Source organism: Thamnophis sirtalis, unplaced genomic scaffold (genome assembly GCF_051295495.1).
Source record: "Thamnophis sirtalis isolate CommonGarterSnake01/CBP01778 unplaced genomic scaffold, rThaSir2_p1.2 scaffold_4, whole genome shotgun sequence".
Lineage (NCBI taxonomy): Eukaryota > Metazoa > Chordata > Lepidosauria > Squamata > Natricidae > Thamnophis > Thamnophis sirtalis.
In genome coordinates, this window is record NW_028261384.1 from 70,865,363 (window position 1) to 70,884,297 (window position 18,935).

The window sequence follows — 18,935 nt, forward strand, 5'->3', positions numbered from 1 at the left end:
TCCTCCAAAATACAACTTGTGTAATAATTGTGCACAGAGAGCAGCACCAAAGAATCACAACATTGTGGTTTATTTGCCTAATTCAGATAGCATACAATCATTCTGCTGTTTTCAGATACACAGAAGCTTTGGGCAATTATCCAAGTTTTGCAAAGGAAACTCTTGCTCCTCTGACTTTTAATCCTCAGATATTCATTAAATCACTACACATATTGGTACTGTATGACATATTAACACCAAGGTCTTGAAATATTTAATTCTACACCTTTGATTCACATATCAAAGTATAATTACACAATAAGTCAAACTGAGAGGATTGCTTTTTCCCTCAAAATGTCTTCTATTCACATCATCTTATCTATTCACAGCATCTCGACAAATGTCCTCCAGACAATTAATTAGCACAAACGTCAAGCAAACACTGCAGTCCAAGAAAAAAATGGACAGGCTTTCCAAGGAAAGTAGAATCATACTTTCTACATTTGGCAGTGTTGAATATTTTATGCTGGTCAACCGAAAGAGAAAATTTGAATACTCAGTAGAGTAATACAATAAGTAACCCCTCCTCTATTTATACTTTAGTGCTCTACCCATGCAGTGTTCAATGTAGAATGACAATGTAGATATACAAGCTAAAAACAAGTATCAAAGAAGCAAATGTTGATATATAAATGCATTTTGACCTATAATCTCAAAAAATTGCATGTTTGTTACAACCAAATTTTAAACAAAAATGTATCCCATTCATTATAAAATTGGCTCTATTTCTGCCATTCATTATAAACATATCTTTAAATGTTTTGCTTTTATGGCTTATGTAAGGAAGTCTTTTTTCTTTACAGTGGAATGTAGAATCTACGGGATGTCTTTCAAATCTTAAGGAATTTAAAGTTACTCAAAAGGAACTCAGAAAGCAAGTAAAATGAAAACCAGCATTATTTTTGACCTTACATTGCTCAAATCATCAACAAAAGGTTTACTTTTAAAATATCTCTCTCAGAAAGTAATGTATCTTACAGTGACAATCAAACACACAAAAGAAATTAAGTCTACTCTTGAAAATCTCTCACCTGTCCAGTAACAAAATCTGCTGATACCACACTTCCTTCAAGAGTTCAGCAAAATGAAGATTTACTTAACTTATTTGCTGTTGTCAACAGCAATAAAAGGTTACATCTAATATGCTGACACTGAATTTAAGCATTTTAACAGCAGCACACAATAGAAATGAAGACTTCATGAGAAGAGAAAGCTTTAGAAACCTTATGAGGTAACATTTTGACAATAAGATGAATAATTGCAGCAGAGTCTGACTATAATTGCTATATCATAGGACTATATTTATGCCACAAAGTGAATTTGGAACAGTTAACCTATAGTCATTTTTTTAAAAATAAGAATGCTCTATCATTATGAAATTTAAAGCTCAACTTATCAGTTACAAGATGGTGAAGGAATCACAATTACAGTATATAGATTCCACAGGTCTGCGACTAAAAAGCTGCTTGATTATTTTCATCTAATTTCCATTTATTTTGGTGTGCTGAAAACAAATAAAATATTGAAAAACTCATAATGATTTGCCACAACATGCAAAATTGTCTTCAAATTTATCATTTTTTTTAATTTTTGGTATTTTTTTATATTATGGGTTAATTCACATAAGTGCACTTAAGATATAAAATGCCAAAAAAAACCTTAAAGGGTTTGTCCGAGTTATGTAAAAAAAAATAGCACTGTAAATCTGATGGTCAGCAATATATACATAAACTAAGCAAGTTTTAAATTTGTGCTTCTAATGGTAGAAGGGGTTAATCTTTCCTGAAGAATCCAGTGAGAGGGAGACACAGGGCAGATAGCAACATCTCCGGTCATTGCAGGGGGCGTGGCCAGCACTGTGACTTCTCATGTACAGAGCTGCTCTCTCCTGCATGCCACATTTGTGCACAAATCATCATTGGGTTCTGGTTCTAGGCTGTTTACAATTTTCATTGCAATTCATGTTAGTTCATCATTCTTCAACCGTTATGTTATGGCTCCGCAAAAGTGTATTAATTTGCCAGACAGTTTCTGTTTCATCTGTGGTGAATATACAGTGTTGAAGCAACAGCAGAATATTACAGACTTTGTGAAAAAAGTATACTTTGCATACTTTGGACTAAAAATTGGAGATCAAGATAAAGTTTGGGCGCCTCATAAAGTGTGCAAATGGTGTGTTGAGGATCTCCAAAACTGGTTCAAGGGTAAGAAAAAATATTTCCGTTATGGGATTCCTTTGGTATGGTGAGAGTAAAAGAACCATAGTGATGACTGTTACTTTTGTTCATGCGATGTAAAAGGGTTTAATTCCAAATGGAAGCATTCCATTTCATACCCCAATCTTCACTCAGCAATTCGTCCCATCCCCCATGGCACAGATACACCAGTACCCAAGCCCCCTGCTACCTTGGAAGAGATACCTAGCTCCGATGAAGATGAAGTCATACCTGAACCAGATGATGAATCAAGTTCTGACTTTGAAGATGATACAAGACCAAAATTGTTTTCTCAGGAGGAGATGAATGATTTGGTAAGATGCTGCTGAGTTACTCGGATCAAGGCTGAAAAGCAGGAATTTATTGTTGCCAGGAGTGTCATCTTCATGGTTCAGACATCATGAAAAGGAGTTCATTTCTTACTTCACCCAGGAAGACAAGTTGGTTTATTGCATCGATGTCAAAGGTCAGATGTGTCAATTTAAAATCCAATATGATTCAGAGCAATGGCGTCTTTTTATAGATTCTTCAAAAAGAAGTCTCAAAGCAGTTTTACTCCACAACGGTTTTTACGCTTCCATACCTGTAAGTCATTCCGTACACTTGAAGGAAACCTATGAGAACTTGGAATTAGTTCTTCGTAAATTAAAATATGAAGACCATGGTTGGCAAGTGTGTGGGGACTTGAAGGTCTTGTGCATGCTGCTCGGGCAACAAGCTGGGTATACCAAATACCCTTGTTTTCTGTGTCTATGGGACAGTCAATACCGACAAAATCACTGGACCAAGAAGAGTTGGCAGCCGAGGGTGCTAACAGTTGGTGAAAAAAAGGTCCTCTGAGAAACTTTGGTACCTTCCCATAAAGTTCTTCTACCACCTCTCCACATAAAATTGAGATTGATGAAGCAATTCGTAAAATCACTTCCAAGAGATGGAGAATGCTTCAATTACTTGGTCACCAAGTTTCCATGCCTGTCAGAGGCAAAATTGAAGGAAGGTGTGTTCGTCAGACCAGATATTAGAAGGCTTATTGTTGAACAAGAGTTTGTCAATATCATGACAGATCCTCAAAAAGAAGGGTGGATTGCATTTAAAGAAGTTGTACAGAAATTTTTAGGCATTAACAAAGATCCTCAATACAATTCGTCGGAAGAATGCTGAAAGTATTTCAAGCTTTAGGTTGCCTGATGAGTTTGAAAGTGCATTTCCTCCAGTCCCACCTTGACTACTATCCTGAAAATTTGAGAGCTATGAGTGAGGAACAAGGTGAATGATTCCACCAAGACATTAAAGAGATGGAAAGGAGATACCAGGGAAAATGGAGCATTACAATGATGGCAGACTACTGTTGGATGCTTCAGAGAGACATTCCAGATGCTACTCACAAGCGTAAATGCACCAAGAGGAGCCTCACAAGGAAGAATTGAGTTTAGTGTGTGTAGGTGAGTTCATTTCAGTTCAAAAAAGGATTTTCATGAAAATATTGTAATAAAACTTTAAATGTATAAGTCTCCCTCCATTTATTTTGAGGTATTGCCTTATTTAACATAGTTACCTAAATTGTCAGGAAATGTGATGTCCTATGACAAAATGGAGGTCATTTTCAGATTCAGCGCACCAAAAAACAGATTACATGGAATAACCAAAACAGCTCTCAAAAAAAAAAAAAAATTGCAGACCTGTTTATAAACATCATGATTTATATACTACCTTTGCAGGATGAATGGGGTGAATGAATTCTAGCTATCTAATGAATCCGAATTTTATTTCTTGATCCAAGTAACTTGGTGTCCATAATTTTTTCTGCCTCATTTCAGTAAAAGTTTTACACAGACTACTGCCACTACTGGATTTTCTTAAATTACTCAGGGGGAGGGGAGCATTAAAAAAAACCCTCAGAACTGTACTGTATCTAGAAAGTTGAATATCCAAAAGCAGGCTTCAGTCACTTATTTAGGCCCAAGTGTAGTATTAAATCATCCTCCCTTTGAAGTTTTGGAAGGTTTGCCAATTCTCATGCAATTGAAATGATCTGACTTCAAATCACCTCTGGTATTTAACTCTTAAACACTCTCTCTGGATTCAGGTCTGGTAATAGGATAGAAACATTGGTCATTGATTAATTCATTTGTTATGATTTGATAGAATGAGTAAAACACCAAGACACCCTCCCAAAGTTCTGTTAGACCTCTCAGAAATGGTGCTTGCTTTCTCCAGTATTGTTGTACATGTCCTACAAATGTTAGGAGTTAGGCACAAACCTCTGCAGTAGTTCCATTCCTACTTGAGGTAGCAGTAATCCAGCTGAAAGTTATGAAGGGAGATGCAATTGAGCCTATAATACTTCAATGTGAGTTTCATTTATTCATTGATTTTGGATAAATAGAGACACCCACAATTGTACATCAATATGCAAGGCCATGTTAATGACTGTTTAAAAGGCTTGAATTGTGTAAAAGTATGGACAATATAAGGAACTAGTAATTAGAAAGAAATTCTAGGAAGATGGAAACATTTTCATCTGTAAATGTTTATGGATTATGGACTACCTTGAAGTATTTATATTACTGTCATCTTATTTTCAAAATTGTTATTTTTTAATCAAAATATATGAGGATAATCTGAAAGATTATATGTTTGTAAAATGTAAGTCTATCCCAAATAAGCACCAGTAAAATACAGTATCAAAATAAATCAATTACCTAAAGTTATTACTATGAGCTAAGAATTTGAAATTGGCTAAAGCAGCCAAGACACCTGGCCCATCATGGGCTGTCAAAGTATGCCTGCTTGTGAACTATATCCAAATTCAGTTTCAAACTGAGAAAAATTCTTACAATGGTTTATAGTGACTTCTCTGGCTTCTGTCAATGTTTTTTTTAAAAAAAAAAACAGGTTTTCCCACCTACAATTGTAGATTTTCTTCAGAGAATTAGTAAAAAATGTCAGTAACAAAATCTAATATCTCAGTTTCAACCCAGTCTCTGCCCCAACAAAGCCTAATGACCACTAACAGCATATACTCTACAGAAATACCTTTTCTACTTTATGTCAAGTCAAGTACTTGCCATCACACAAATACATAATAACTTACCAACAAGGTCCATAGAATATGTTATTCTACTAATTTTAATTCCACACACTTATGACTGATAAAATATAAAGTCAATGTTATTTTTGCAAATCCTGTAAATTAATTACATTAAATTAAAACCAACAAAAATTTCATTAACTAAATTGAGATTACAATCATCAAGTGGAAATTGCATTTTTGCTAATGAAATCTTTGGTGCTCTAGTTTTTCCCAAATAAACTTCCTATATTGTTTCAACTGAGTCTTTATATGAAACTAATATTGGAATGCCTCCCTAAACACAAGGGACAATATTTATTTTACTAAAATTAATTTTGCCTCATAAACTTATTTAATGGAATTTTAATCAATCAACTAAAATAAATTATTTTTAAATGTTTCAACATGCTTATTTCCACATAATTAGAAATATTTAATATAATTACTAGAAATCATAAAATTCAAGTTGGGTTTTTAGAGTAAAAATTAAAGGATGTAAATAAGACTTATTTCAATCTTACAACTACTATAATTTCTAAAGTACTGTATTACCAATATAAAATTAATCAAAAATATATAAGGTTTATACAGATGCTAAATTTTTTCTTTTTTGCATTTGTTGATTCTGTTTAGGTTTTTTTTATAACTTATTGCCTGTACAAAGCAAATGTAACAAATATAAAATCTAGTTCAGCAGTCAGTCAATCAACTGAGCTCTAAAACATTCTTGCTCTTCCACATAAATTAAAAGAGAATAAGGTAACTTTCAGTTTATAAACTTTATTGATTGGAAATTTATGAACATTTGATTAAAATTACAACCATTACTTACTTAACATAATTAAGTAAGATGTGCAAAACTAGTCACTGTAGTTTTAAACTATAGTTCATGGATTGGCACATTGTCTTGACCCGTTACTTACAACTCAACTCAACAAATAGTTAAACAAGATTTGGTTTAACACAAAGACTAAACCTGGACATTTATTGTTTATAGGGTTGTGCAATAGTCCAAAAGATGCTTTAAGCACTTGGGGATGTGAACACAAAACCTACCTAAACTTCTTAAAGCAATTGTATATTTTCCTAGAAGTGCATGCATTTGCTTTAAGGTGTTGCAGACAGGCACTATATTGAAATTCCTTTGAAAAGCCTTTGGAGATTGAATGTGACCATATAGAATAGAATAGAATAACAGAGTTGGAGGGGACCTTGGAGGTCTTCTAGTCCAACCCCTGCTCAGGCAGGAAATCCTACACCACTTTAGATAACATCTTAAAAACTTCCAGTGTTGGTGCATTCACAACTTCTGGAGGCAAGTTGTTCCACTGATTAATTGTTCTAATTGTCAGGAAAGTTCTCCTCAGTTCTAAGTTGCTTCTCTCCTTGATTAGTTTCCACCCATTGCTTCTTGCTATTGCTATATTGCTATTCTTGTTCTGCCTTCAGGTGCTTTGGAGAATAGCTTGACTCCCTATTGTTTGTGACAGCCCCTGAAATATTGGAACACTATCATGTCTCCCCTAGTCCTCCTTTTCACTAAACTAGACATGCCCAATTCCTGCAACCATTTTTATGTTTTAGCCTCCAGTCCCCTAATCATCTTTATTGCTCTTCTCTGAACTCTTTCTAGAATCTCAACATCTTTTTATCTCGTGCAGACAAAAACTGAATGCAGTTTTCCAAGTGTGGCCTGAAGACTGCACAGACCATAATTTAAGATTGTTGCAACTAAAGTTCATAAAAGCAGTCCACTAAAGGTAAGGAAACTGTTGTCCAAAAACCTTAATACTTTTATAGCTCAATCTATAAGAAGGAATTACAGTTATAGAGCAAGTTAATTAATTATTGTATTACTGCGGAGTTCTGCAATCCGAAATGAAAACGGGCATGCTTTTCACTTAATACTTTCTTTAAACTCTTCCCCATCATATAAACAAGCAAATATTTTATCTTCTTCAAGTTCCCCATTTTTATCTTTTCTCCATTATTAGGGTCTTTCTGATGTATACAGTAATAGCAGTTTCCTCTTCCCATTCCTTTATCGTTTATTCACTCAGCGATCCCGCTGATTTCTACTTTATTTTACCAACGTCAGGAGCGTACAAAAGCCCATATCTCCAAAGTTTCCGTTTTATAATTATTTTTCGAAACTCTTCAGGATTCTCTAGACAGTTTATAATAACTAGCTTGCTCTACGTATAAGTTTTACCTTTTCCGCAGTTTCCGCCATAACGATATGTGAGACAATCACGTGAGAATACCGGAAGTAGGTGTCATTTGGTATGCTGGGTAATGTAGTTCCTTTTTTCCGCTTTTCTATCTTCAGTTTCCTCAATGGTTGGAATTTCTACAGATGTGTTTTTTCGAATTTTCTTTTGTGCGCTTAAGGCTGTGAAAATAATAAATAAAAGCATAAAATAGAAGTCAGAACATAACTACGATAACATCACACATGTATTTTTAAAAAAACAAAGCGATTAATACTATATTTTTATGTCGAAAGAAATGAAACAAAAAGCGGATTCACCAGAAACAGCAGCGAAGTAATCAATAAACACCAAACACTTTTCTTGCTCCTTGTCTGCTAAACGCTTAGAATTGCGTTTCTCAGCCTGGAGCCCTCCGGATGTATTGAACTGAAACTCCCCAAATGTCTAAATCAACACGTTAATCAGGGAAATGTAATCCCAACGTATATGAACAGCAGAGCAGGGAAGGAAGAAGTGCTTTAGATTTCATAGGAGAGCATCCCCCCCCCCCAATTAAAAACAATACTTTCTATACTGTTTGTTAATAAGGAGCAAACTGCTATGTACGTTCAGGTAATTAATCAACTATACATTCAATCACCAATGAATCAATTTGATTTGGTGGTATTTGCATTATATACTAAACCAAAAAATCCCTAGGTAGTTTCTGGGATGAGAACCCATCTTGAATCTTGTTTTTCTCACTGCTATTATTTACTATTTGAATTGCACCATTCTGTATATTTTGATCCACCAAGACGATTGGGGTGAATTCTTAAAATATTTTTACAATGTGGGGAAAGGAAGACGATTCAATACAGGCTTTGATCTCTTATTTTGCTAATGTTTCTCTGGAATCACAACAAACAGGATTAGTTGCTTGCTCACTAATCCTGTATTTTGCAATACAGATTGTAAGCATCTAATCCTGTTGATAGAAATAAAAGTTGTTCTATATGTATAATAACAAGTTTAACTGATCAGTAGGAAATATTTTGTAGTAATAACTGTTGGAAGAAATTTCCTTCTGGGTTCGGCTCCAAGTGGGGGAAAAGACACTGGAGACATGGAGGCTGCTTGGAAAGATGGTTTTAATAGTGGACAGGACCACATGACTTGAGTCTTGAACAGAAAAGGTGATCACATGGTTCAATGGAGAAGAGAAGAGAAGGGGAAGCAAGGAAGCAAGGAAGGAAGAGAAACTGAGTCTCTGGTTTTATGCCCTCCCTTTGATGTTGAGCTTGTATTCTGATTGGTTGTCAGACTTCCATGGGCCCATGCAGGGACAACTCTCTAGGCTGCGTTTTGAATCTAGGTTTGGTTGAGTTCTCAGATGGCATGTGGCATGTTGGGTTATGCCTTAATCTCATCACTCTGGAGCTGAAGGGGAGAACTCTTTTTATTATTTAAAGTGGACTAGCTCAGGCTTTAATGGCTCATTGACAAAGGGGGATGGGCAGGAAGCTGCAGGCAGCTATTCTGTCTTTTAAAACATGTTTCTTTCTTTTTACATCCAGAGAAATATTCTGCCCTTTCAATATTTCCTAGGATATTTCACTTTTCTGGGAGAGGGCTAGGTGATAACTTCCTACATAACCTAATCTAGTCCATTGATCTCAAAGGATATTTTCAGCTTCCAACAAATTTACATTCAGTAAAAGGGAGACCTTTGCTTTTCTTGGGAACTACTTTTTTTGTGGAACTTCTCTTACTGTTATAGAAAGTTAGCACCCACCCCTCTCCTAGAATGACGCCTCAGGACATAATAGGATTACCATCCTACCATCTAGCAGCAGAGCTCACCACATTGCACAATCTCCTGGGGACATTGCATCAGCCTCTACACTTCAACCAAACTTAGCTCAGACAACCTACAGAGCTAGTATGACCTTATAACAGCCAATCAAATACATGTTCTTGCACAGGAAACAGGAAACTCAAATTCAAAGGCCAAGAGAAGGTATAAAAATCCTTCACTCTCAACTCCATGTGGCAGGGACGTGCAGTCAGGGGAAGCAGGGCCTCACCACTGTCATCATGAAAAGAAAAACAAATGTAAAAGGAAAAAGGCTAAAGTAGTTGCTGACAGTCACAGTGGATGACTGCTTAGTGCTTAACTGCAGGAGGGGGTGAGAGAACCACGTGCCTCCTTTACTCTAACTTTATGATCACTTGAGCAGAGTTAAGCAAGGGTTAAAAAGCAAAAAAATCCTTATGTAGATGAGGCACGTGGTTCTCTCGCCTCCTGTAGAGGGCATTTTTAGAGGCTTTTTAGAGTTCTCTGGGAGCAACTAGCTCAGTCTGACCTCAGAGCTCTTGCCTTTCTCCTTTCACATTTTTTTTCTTTTCATGAGGGCAGGCAAGAGCAGAGTTGAAATCCTGCTGCTTTCAAGCCATTGGAAAATATATCCAATCCAACTTCTGTGTCTGTGTTTGTTTGAGAGTGAGTGAGTGAGAGAGGGATCCAACTTCTCTGTGTCCGTGTGTCTGTTTGAGAGAGGGGAGAGGTGTGATGTACCCGTGGTTCGTCCATGAGGCCAATGTGGAGAAAAGACACGGACACGATCTTTCTCGGGATGGAGCGACCCAGATTGGGGGTCTGAGAGCCCCTTTTATTGAGATAGGACAAAGGCAGGAGGAGCAATCAGCAATCAGCATGTGATTTAAGACAGCCTGTCAAAGTACAATTGCTAATCTACTGCTCAGGGAAGTTCTGTCTATATATGGTCAAATCCTGGTCAGGATGTTATGTTATGCACTATCAGGATGTTATGTTCTGCACTATCAGGATATTAGGATGTTATGGAGTTTGTTTCCTGTGGTTCAGCGTGGCTGTGCATGCCCTGTTATGCACTGGGCCATGGGTGACCGCCACACCTACACAAGGCAAAGGCAAAGGGTGGGCAAAGGGGGAATAGAAAGTTACAAGCTGCATGGCATTGGGAGGGGAAAGGGCATGTGTGGGAGTAGCTGGCTCACATAGTTCATGTTACATGAGGCTGCATAGTGAGTCCTGGCCGTTTAGGCTGGAAAGATGTTTCTGGTGCGATGTTTTTGCATCCCTGTGTATGTGTGTTTCAGACAGCAGAAACTGCCCTGTACACACACACCCGGAATGGATTCCAACATCTCCACTGTTTTTGTTTTTTAAAAGGCAGCGTCTCCTTCTTCGTCGCTGGGCATGCGAAAGGGATCTTTCCCCATGAAGGGGTTGACTGTTCATGTAACTCCATGTGGTTGACAATGTGAATATTCTTCTGTGGAGCCAAGCTAGAGAGTATATTCTTACATATAGTTAATAAAGAGGGTACACATTGAATACAGCAGCACAACAGTATCAGCAAAGCAACAAGGGTTATAACAGTCTTGGAAACATTTCCCAACCAGCTAAAATTTGGTAACCAAGAGGTCATCCAATCCCACCAGGAGTCCGAGGCCTTATATGTTTGTCTAACTGCTTGAACAGTATCAAGTAATTTTTCCACACTGGTTTCAATTTCTCCGGACTGGTTCAAATAATGACAACTGGTAGCATTCAACCAAACACATAGTAGGGGGACCTGCGGCGAAAGACGGGGCAGCCGGTCGGGGGAGTGTAGGGTGAAGGGTGCTCTGTCCTGTTTTCCAGGTCAGAGACAGAGACAGCCTCAAGCTGTGGTTCCTGTTGGTTGGTCATGGTCAGGCTGCTTCTGTGTTTGTGTAGGTGGTTGTATAGGTGGTTTTGGCAAATATGGTCTTACGTGCTGTCCTGGAATCCAAAAAACTTTGTCTTTTAGTTGGATTGCAGCGTAGCCCCTTCCCCAGGTAATTAGGTCAGCAGGTCCTCGCCACGTCAAGTCAGGCAAGCAGCGATAGTAGACAGGTGGACGGGAGGTGTCTGCAGTAGGTGGAGCTGCAAAATGACGAGTCACTGCCGAGGATGGTGGGCTGCCGGTAAGATTTTTAAAATTCAGGTCATAAAGGCAAAGGTTAAGCGTGTGTTGCACTGCTGGGAGGCCAGGGGGCATTTTTCCCCTATTGCCAATATATCTGTCCAGGGCATGTTTTAATGTCTGGTTGGCACACTCAGCCAACGCCTGACCCTGGCTGTTATAAGGAATGCCAAATTTATGCACAATGCCCCATTGGTTACAAAAGGCAGCAAAGGCTGCACCTGTGTAAGCGGGGACATTGTCTGTTTTTAATTCTTTTGGGCATCCCAGCGATGCAAAGGTCCGAATACAATGATTAATAACATGTTTGGTGGCTTCACCCCCTTTGGGGGGATGCCATAATGTAGCCTGAATACATATCAATGGAAACATGTAAATATTTCCAAGGGGCAAATGGAGGATATTGGGTAACATCCATTTGCCAAATTTGGCAACACTCTGCCCCCCTGGGGTTTACCCTCATAGGGAGAGAGTTTGCCTGCTGGCTACAGGAGGGCACTGCTGAATGATGCCTTCGCCGACGTAAGGCCAAATTGTTTTATGAGCGCTTTTTTATTCTGGTGAAAGTAAGAGTGGCTATCCCAAGGTGTGATAGCAGAACAAACATTGACATGGGGTGGGGGGGCTGATGCCGCAGCGTCAGCAACATCATTGCCCTCCTGGAGAGGCCCAGGGAAAGGCTGATGACTTCGGATATGGGAGACATGGAAAAAATGACAGCGAGAGGAGACAAGATCTTGTAAAGTGAGAAACAGAGACAAAAGTTGTGAATCAATAGAAGGAGAGAGATATGACTCATACAAAGAGGTTATAATCTGAGTCACATAAAGACTATCAAAAATTAAGTTAAATGGTCATTTGTCAAATAACTGAAAGGCCAAGATGGAAGAGGCCAATTCATCTCTTTGAGCAGATTTTTGTGGCTCTGTGAGCTGGGTGTGCCATGTACCATCCTCCTGCCAGGCACATGCTCCCCGATGTTTGCTCCCATTGGCAAAGACAGTTATAGCGTCTTTGATAGGAAAAAGCTGTTGAAGGAGGCTTCCACTGGAGTGGAAGGGCTTTTATATTAGGGCTGCAAAAAGGGCGGGTGTCTGAGAAATAGTGGACAAGTGTCATGAGATCACATTCTTGGGGAATCAAATTTGGATTGGGGAGGCCACACTGCAGCGCTCCCATGGGTTGGAGAATTTTATTAACAGCCCGCAAATCATGCAAAAAATGCCATTTACCAGATTTCTTTTTTATAACAAACACAGGGGTGTTATAAGGGCTGTGGGATATCACTTTCCTCTTCCTCTCTTCTCTCTCTTTCCCTCTTTTCACTTTCTCCTTCCGTCTCTTCACGTTCTCTTTCCCTCTTTACCATTTTTCTGTCACTTACTCCTTCTCCCTTCTCTCACTCTTTTTCTCTCTCCTCTTTGTCTCTTTCTGTCTCTTTCACTCTTTTTCTTTCTTCCTCTCTCCCACTCTTTCATCACTTTCTCTTTACTCTCTACTCCAGAGAGGAGAGAGGAAGAAAGAAGGGGAGGGAAAAGAAAAAGAATGAAGGAAAACTTATTTTGCAAGGGGGAAAAATGCTGTCGCTTTAAATCGGAACTGAGCATGCCTGGCTGTGGAATTCTGGGAGTTGAAGTCCACAAGTCTAAAAAAATGCTGCCTCACCAGCCATCAAGCTCCCCGCACATCACTACCATGTGGTCAGCTACCCAGAATCACAGTTTGATGGTTGTACTTCATCAATAAATGGATCCCTTTCCCAATCAGTCTCCAGCTTCCATTTTGTCTCCAGTGCCATTCTCCCAAGTTGGAACTGGATCTGGATATTTCTTCTAACACTGTTTAGAATTCCTTTTTAAAGTACAGCCAGAAACTGCCTTCTGCAACTTAAATCCCTTATTCTGGGATTCTGTACTCTTGGCCAAGTGAAAACTACTTTTGCCCTTTCCTGAAGTGATATACTGTCTGGTATTTGAAGAATACTGCTGTACCCACTCACTGTTTTTTTGACTGTGTACTATCAAATTGGTGTCAGCTCTTAGGGATCAGACAAGTTTGTCTTTGACAACCTCCTATATTTTTTTATTTTTCCATGAGATACAGGATGTATTCTAATATAATCTGAAAAAGAATTTTATCATGCAGTTTTTACAGTTCCTATTATGTCTTTCCAACATATGCACTATGAATAAGGTGACCAGATGTCCCGCTTTCAGCGGGACGGTCCCGCTTTTGAACAATTTGTCACGCATCCCATTTTTTTAAAAAAAAATGTCCTGATTTTTTTTAAGTTACGAAAAAGCCTCCAGCTGCCGAGGCTCTCCTAGCAACTGGGAGCGTATATTCTTCTTTGAGATGAGCGCATTCCCGCCCGCGTGTCCCTGGGAGCTGTTGCCAATATCTGAGGGAGGAGACTTACTCCATGTGGAGACCGCGGGCTTCCCTCACGGATTTTTTCTTCTTCTGTTGCTTTGAGCAGCCCCTCCCTCCCCCCTCACTCTTTCTCTCTCTCTCGGAGCTAGCAGCTGCCTCTGAGGCTGTCCAAGCTCAACCCCTCCCCCCCTGCCCTGGACTGCTGCTTCGCTTCAGCTGCTCGGGGCTTCAAAATCGGCATTGTGTGTTGTTTGGGGAGGGGATTACTGTGCCATAGAAACACAGCGTATGTCTCACATGGCTGATAACCTAGTCTCTACAGAAGAGGTAATTTTAAAAACTTCGGAGAGAATCCAGAAAGAGGGAAGAAAGAGGTTGAAGGAGTGTGTACGGAGGGGGGATTTTCTAAACGTCCCATTGAATCCAGAGGAGGAGAGAGAGAGAGAGAGAGAGAGAGAGAGAGAGGGAGAGAGGGACTGTGTGCACAGAGGGGGGATTTTCTAAATGTCCCATTGAATCCAGAGGAGGGGAGAGAGAGAGAGAGAGAGAGAGAGAGAGAGCACAGGAGGGTGGATTTTCTAAATGTCCCATTGAATCCAGAGGAGGGGGGAGAGAGAGAGAGAAAGAGGGAGTGTGTGCACAGAGGGGGGATTTTCTAAACATCCCATTGAATCCAGAGGAGGGGGGGAGAGAGAGAGAGAGAAAGAGTGAGTGTGTGCATCGAAGGGGGATTTTCTAAACGTCCCATTGAATCCAGAGGAGGAGGAGAGAGAGAGAGAGAGAGAGAGAGAGAGAGGGAGAGAGGGAGAGAGGGAGTGTGTGCATGGAGGGGGAATTTTCTAAATGTCCCATTGAATCCAGAGGAGGGGGGAGAGAGAGAGAAAGAGGGAGTGTGTGCACAGAGGGGGGATTTTCTAAACGTCCCATTGAATCCAGAGGAGGGGAGAGAGAGGGTGGGAGTGTGTGCACAGGAGGGGGGATTTTCTAAATGTCCCATTGAATCCAGAGGAGGGGAGAGAGAGAGAGAGAAAGAGGGAGTGTGTGCACCGAGGGGGGATTTTTTGAATGTCCCATTGAATCCAGAGGAGAGAGAGAGAGAGAGAGAGAGAGAGAGAGAGAGAGAGAGAGAGAGAGAGAGAGAGAAAGAAAGAGGGAGTGTGTGCACAGGGGGGATTTTCTAAATGTCTCATTGAATCCAGAGGAGGGGGGGGAGAGAGAAAGAGGGAGTGTGTGCACAGAGGGGGGATTTTTTGAATGTCCCATTGAATCCAGAGGAGGGAGAGAGAGAGAGAGAGAGAGAGAGAGAGAGAGAGAGAGAGAGAGAGAGAAAGAGGGAGTGTGTGCACAGGGGGGATTTTCTAAATGTCTCATTGAATCCAGAGGAGGGGGGGGAGAGAGAAAGAGGGAGTGTGTGCACAGAGGGGGGATTTTCTAAATGTCCCATTGAATCCAGAGGAGGAGTGTGTGTGTGTTTGTGTGTGTGTGTGTGTATGTGTGAATGTATTCTATTTTTTTTATGTACACCGAAGACAAATACCTTGTGTGTCCAATCACACTTGGCTAATAAACTATTCTACTCTACTCTACTCTACTCTACTCTACTCTACTCTACTCTACTCTACTCTACTCTACTCTACTGTGTGTGTGTGTGAGAGAGAGAGAGAGAGAGAAAGAGAGAGAGAGAGAGAGAGAGAGAGAGAGAGAGAGAGAGAGAGAGAGAGAGAGAGAGAGAGAGAGAGAGAGAGAGAGAGAGACTATCACTAAGGGTTGTAGCTTATGATTCTTGATGAATGTATTCTATTTTATTTTTCTTTATGTACACTGAGAGCATATTCACCAAACACAAATTCCTTGTGTGTCCAATCACACTTGGCTAATAAACTATTCTACTCTACTCTACTCTACTCTACTCTACTCTACTCTACTCTACTCTACTCTACTCTACTCTACTCTACTCTATTCATTTCTATTTCAATTCTAACAAGAAGCTTAGTTTCTCTCTCTCTTGAAAATGTAAGCTAGCATAAGGCATTATAATGCAAGCTAGCTTTAGCTTTCAAACAGTTCATTTAGTGACCAAAGTTACAATGGCATTGAAAAAAGTGACTGATGACCATTTTTCACACTTAGCGACCATTTTTCACACTTAGCAATCGTTGCAGCATCCTCATGGTCACGCGATCAAAATTTTGATGTTTGGCAACAGATTCGTATTTATGATGGTTTCAGTGTCCTGGGATCATGTAATCACCTTGTGTGACCTTTTGACAAAATATAAAATTTTTAATCAAGCCCCACCCCGCCCCCGGTCAATGGTGTCCCTCTTTACCAATCTATAGTTGGTCACCTTAACTATAAACATGCTATGTAAATTTATCCCTACAGTATCAGTAAGCACATATATGTCATAGAAAATATCAGCACAGATTATATCTGCAATTTTGAAAATTAAAAACGGTTTGACTTACTTATCTGTATGTTCAATAATGATGTCTCCACAAAAAAAAGGTGACAGGCTTTGAACTACCATCTCAGCAATGAACCAATCCTGAATAGGATTTGCACCTCACATGGAGTTTGCCGGGACTCTGTGAATAAATGGGACACAGTATCCTCCCCTCAAAGTGACTGGGGTCCCATGTCAAACTATAGTTCACATCATGTCTGTAAGTTGAAAGGCATATACCCCTACAATATCTGGTTTTTAAAATTTAAACAATGTTATACTTCAGTAGTTAGATGGCCTAGACATTGATATTTGAACATAAATCTTGACATTCATATTTTGTTGAGTTCTACTAATCTAATTGAAATGTTAATTTATTTCTAGTCCATATGTGATATGCCATATCTAACCTTTTCCGGACTGAGTGCCAAAAGCACACATGCACATGTGTGAATGTTCGTGTGCGTACCCAAACCCTCTAAAATGAAATGCACCCACACAAGCCCCCTTCCCCCTGTGCATGCAAATGTTGCCCCCCACCCCTGCCCTTCCACTCCAGCACAGGAACACATACCTCCCATGCATTCTCCCCCAAATGGGGCTCCCATGCATGCCCATTGGAACTTTTTGGACCCCTCTGTCCCAATACCACCTATATCTTCTGCCGTTCAAGGAAGTGAGAAGACAAAATTCTTCTCCCCCCTTTATATCTTCATGAACCCCACCAGACTGGACTTTTTGCGAACCCACCTACAAACTCTATCTGAACTTGCACATCCTTTAACAACTGCGCAATTTTTCTTTTTGTATGGAGAGTGCATGTGGTATGTATGTCTCTGATTGAATGATCCCATAGCTTTTAACTTAATGAATTTCTTATTAGCTATTTTTACTGTATTACTGTATTTTAATATTAGTGGGGTATGTATGTGCAGAATGCTTGGCCGGTATGGATGGGGGGACTGAGAGCGTGGCCCAGAGCCCCTACCACTGAGTGCACAAGCAGAAGTGGATGGGGGCCCAGATCCGCCTCTCGTCCCAGAATGTATGGTATGAATGGCCTGCCAGGGAGAACGGGGGCCACGGGAGGGAAAGAGGGGTCTACGGGTGCAGGGATGGGCCGGTGCATCCCTGTCATAGTTGGGAGAGGCAGGTTTGATGGGAGTTACAGGGCTAGCCATTACCAGGGAAGGAGGGTTCACTACGTCATAGTGATCCCTCCTTCCGGCCCTGATAGCTCAACTCCAGGACCAGATGGTGAGAGTTGTCAGGGCCCTGGTCTCAGGCTGCTGTTGCTAAATGCCAGGTCTGTGGTTCATAAAGCTCCCCTCGCCTAATATTAGACGAGGGGGCAGACCTGGCATGTATTACTGAAACCTGGCTGGGCCATGAGGGAGGAGTCCCCCTCACTGAAATGTGCCCAGAAGGGTTTCAGTTGCTCCACCAGCCGTGACACTAGAGAAGGGGTGGGGGAGTGGCAGTCATCATCCGAGAGTCACTAGTTCCTCGTAGGATCCCTGCTCCAGAGACTGTCGGGTCTGAGTCCCTTCTGGTGAAGTTGGACCTTGGGGATCCAACTGGGTCTGTTTCTAATGTACCTACCTCCCAATTGTGTTACAACAGCCCTGCCTGTGCTCCTTGAGTCAGTAGCCGAACTGGCGGTTGAGTTCCCCAGGCTTATAGTGCTGGGGGATTTCAACCTGCCGCCGCTCGGTGAACGCTCTGATGGAGCACAGGAGTTCATGGGTTCCATGACAGCCATGGACTTGACCCAGGTAATTCAGGGTCCGACTCATATAGCGGGTCACACTCTCGACCTCGTGTTTCTCTCGGAGCAGTGGAGACGTGATCTAGATTTGAAGGGCATTGAGATCTTGCCCTTGTCATGGTAAGATCACTTCCCATTGAGGCTTGACTTTCGGAAACCATTCCCCCACTGTAGGGAGGGGGAACTAATTAGGTGGTTCCGCCCCAGGTGCCTGATGGACCCCATGGGATTTCAGACGGCATTTGGTGAGATACCTGACTCCCTGGCCCACAGTCCGGCAGAGTCCCTGGTCGCTGCTTGGAATACAGTGGTGGCTGAGGCTCTAAACCAGATTGCGCCTTTACGGCCTCTCCGCAGCAGTGGATCCAGGAGGGCTCCTTGGTTTACCGAGGAACTCCGGGAGATGAAGCACCAAAAGAGTCACATAGAGCGATGCTGGAGGGCTAGTAACTCCGAATCCGACCGAACACAATTAAGAGCTTTTATTAGGACTTATCTCGTGGTGATACGGGTGGCAAAATGTGCTCATTTTTCCACTCTTATTGCATCCGCAGAATCTTGCCCAGCCGCCCTGTTTAGGATAACCCACTCCCTCTTGAAAGGGAGGGATGCGGGAGAGCCCTTACAGGGTAGAGCTGAGGAATTTGTTCAGTTTCTGTTGGATAAAATCGCTCGGATTCAGACGAACCTGGACTCCACCTGGACAGTACCAGCTGAGATGCCAGGGGAGGGTCTTGATCAGATTTCATGGAGCGAGTTTCAACTTGTCGCTCCTGAGGAAGTGGACAAGGCCATGGGAGCGGTGAGTGCCTCCACCTGTTTACTGGACCCGTGTA

General features: G+C 40.9%; 1 protein-coding gene across 3 annotated transcripts in view; it reads right to left on the minus strand.

Moving 5' to 3' along the window:
* VPS41 (VPS41 subunit of HOPS complex) overlaps positions 1-7,604 on the minus strand; it is a 243,433-nt gene extending 235,829 nt beyond the window's left edge. For 2 of the 3 annotated variants that reach the window (XR_015696388.1, XM_087713102.1), the window contains exon 1: positions 7,541-7,591. Coding sequence is in view for 2 of the 3 variants with exons in the window: in XM_087713102.1 (XP_087569228.1) it covers positions 7,541-7,561 (21 nt within the window). In the remaining variant the exon portion in view is untranslated. Of the gene's footprint in view, positions 1-7,540 lie in introns of all 3 variants that reach the window. The other variant, XM_087713103.1, reaches the window with a different exon arrangement.
* Between the last annotated feature and the right edge of the window lie 11,331 nt (positions 7,605-18,935).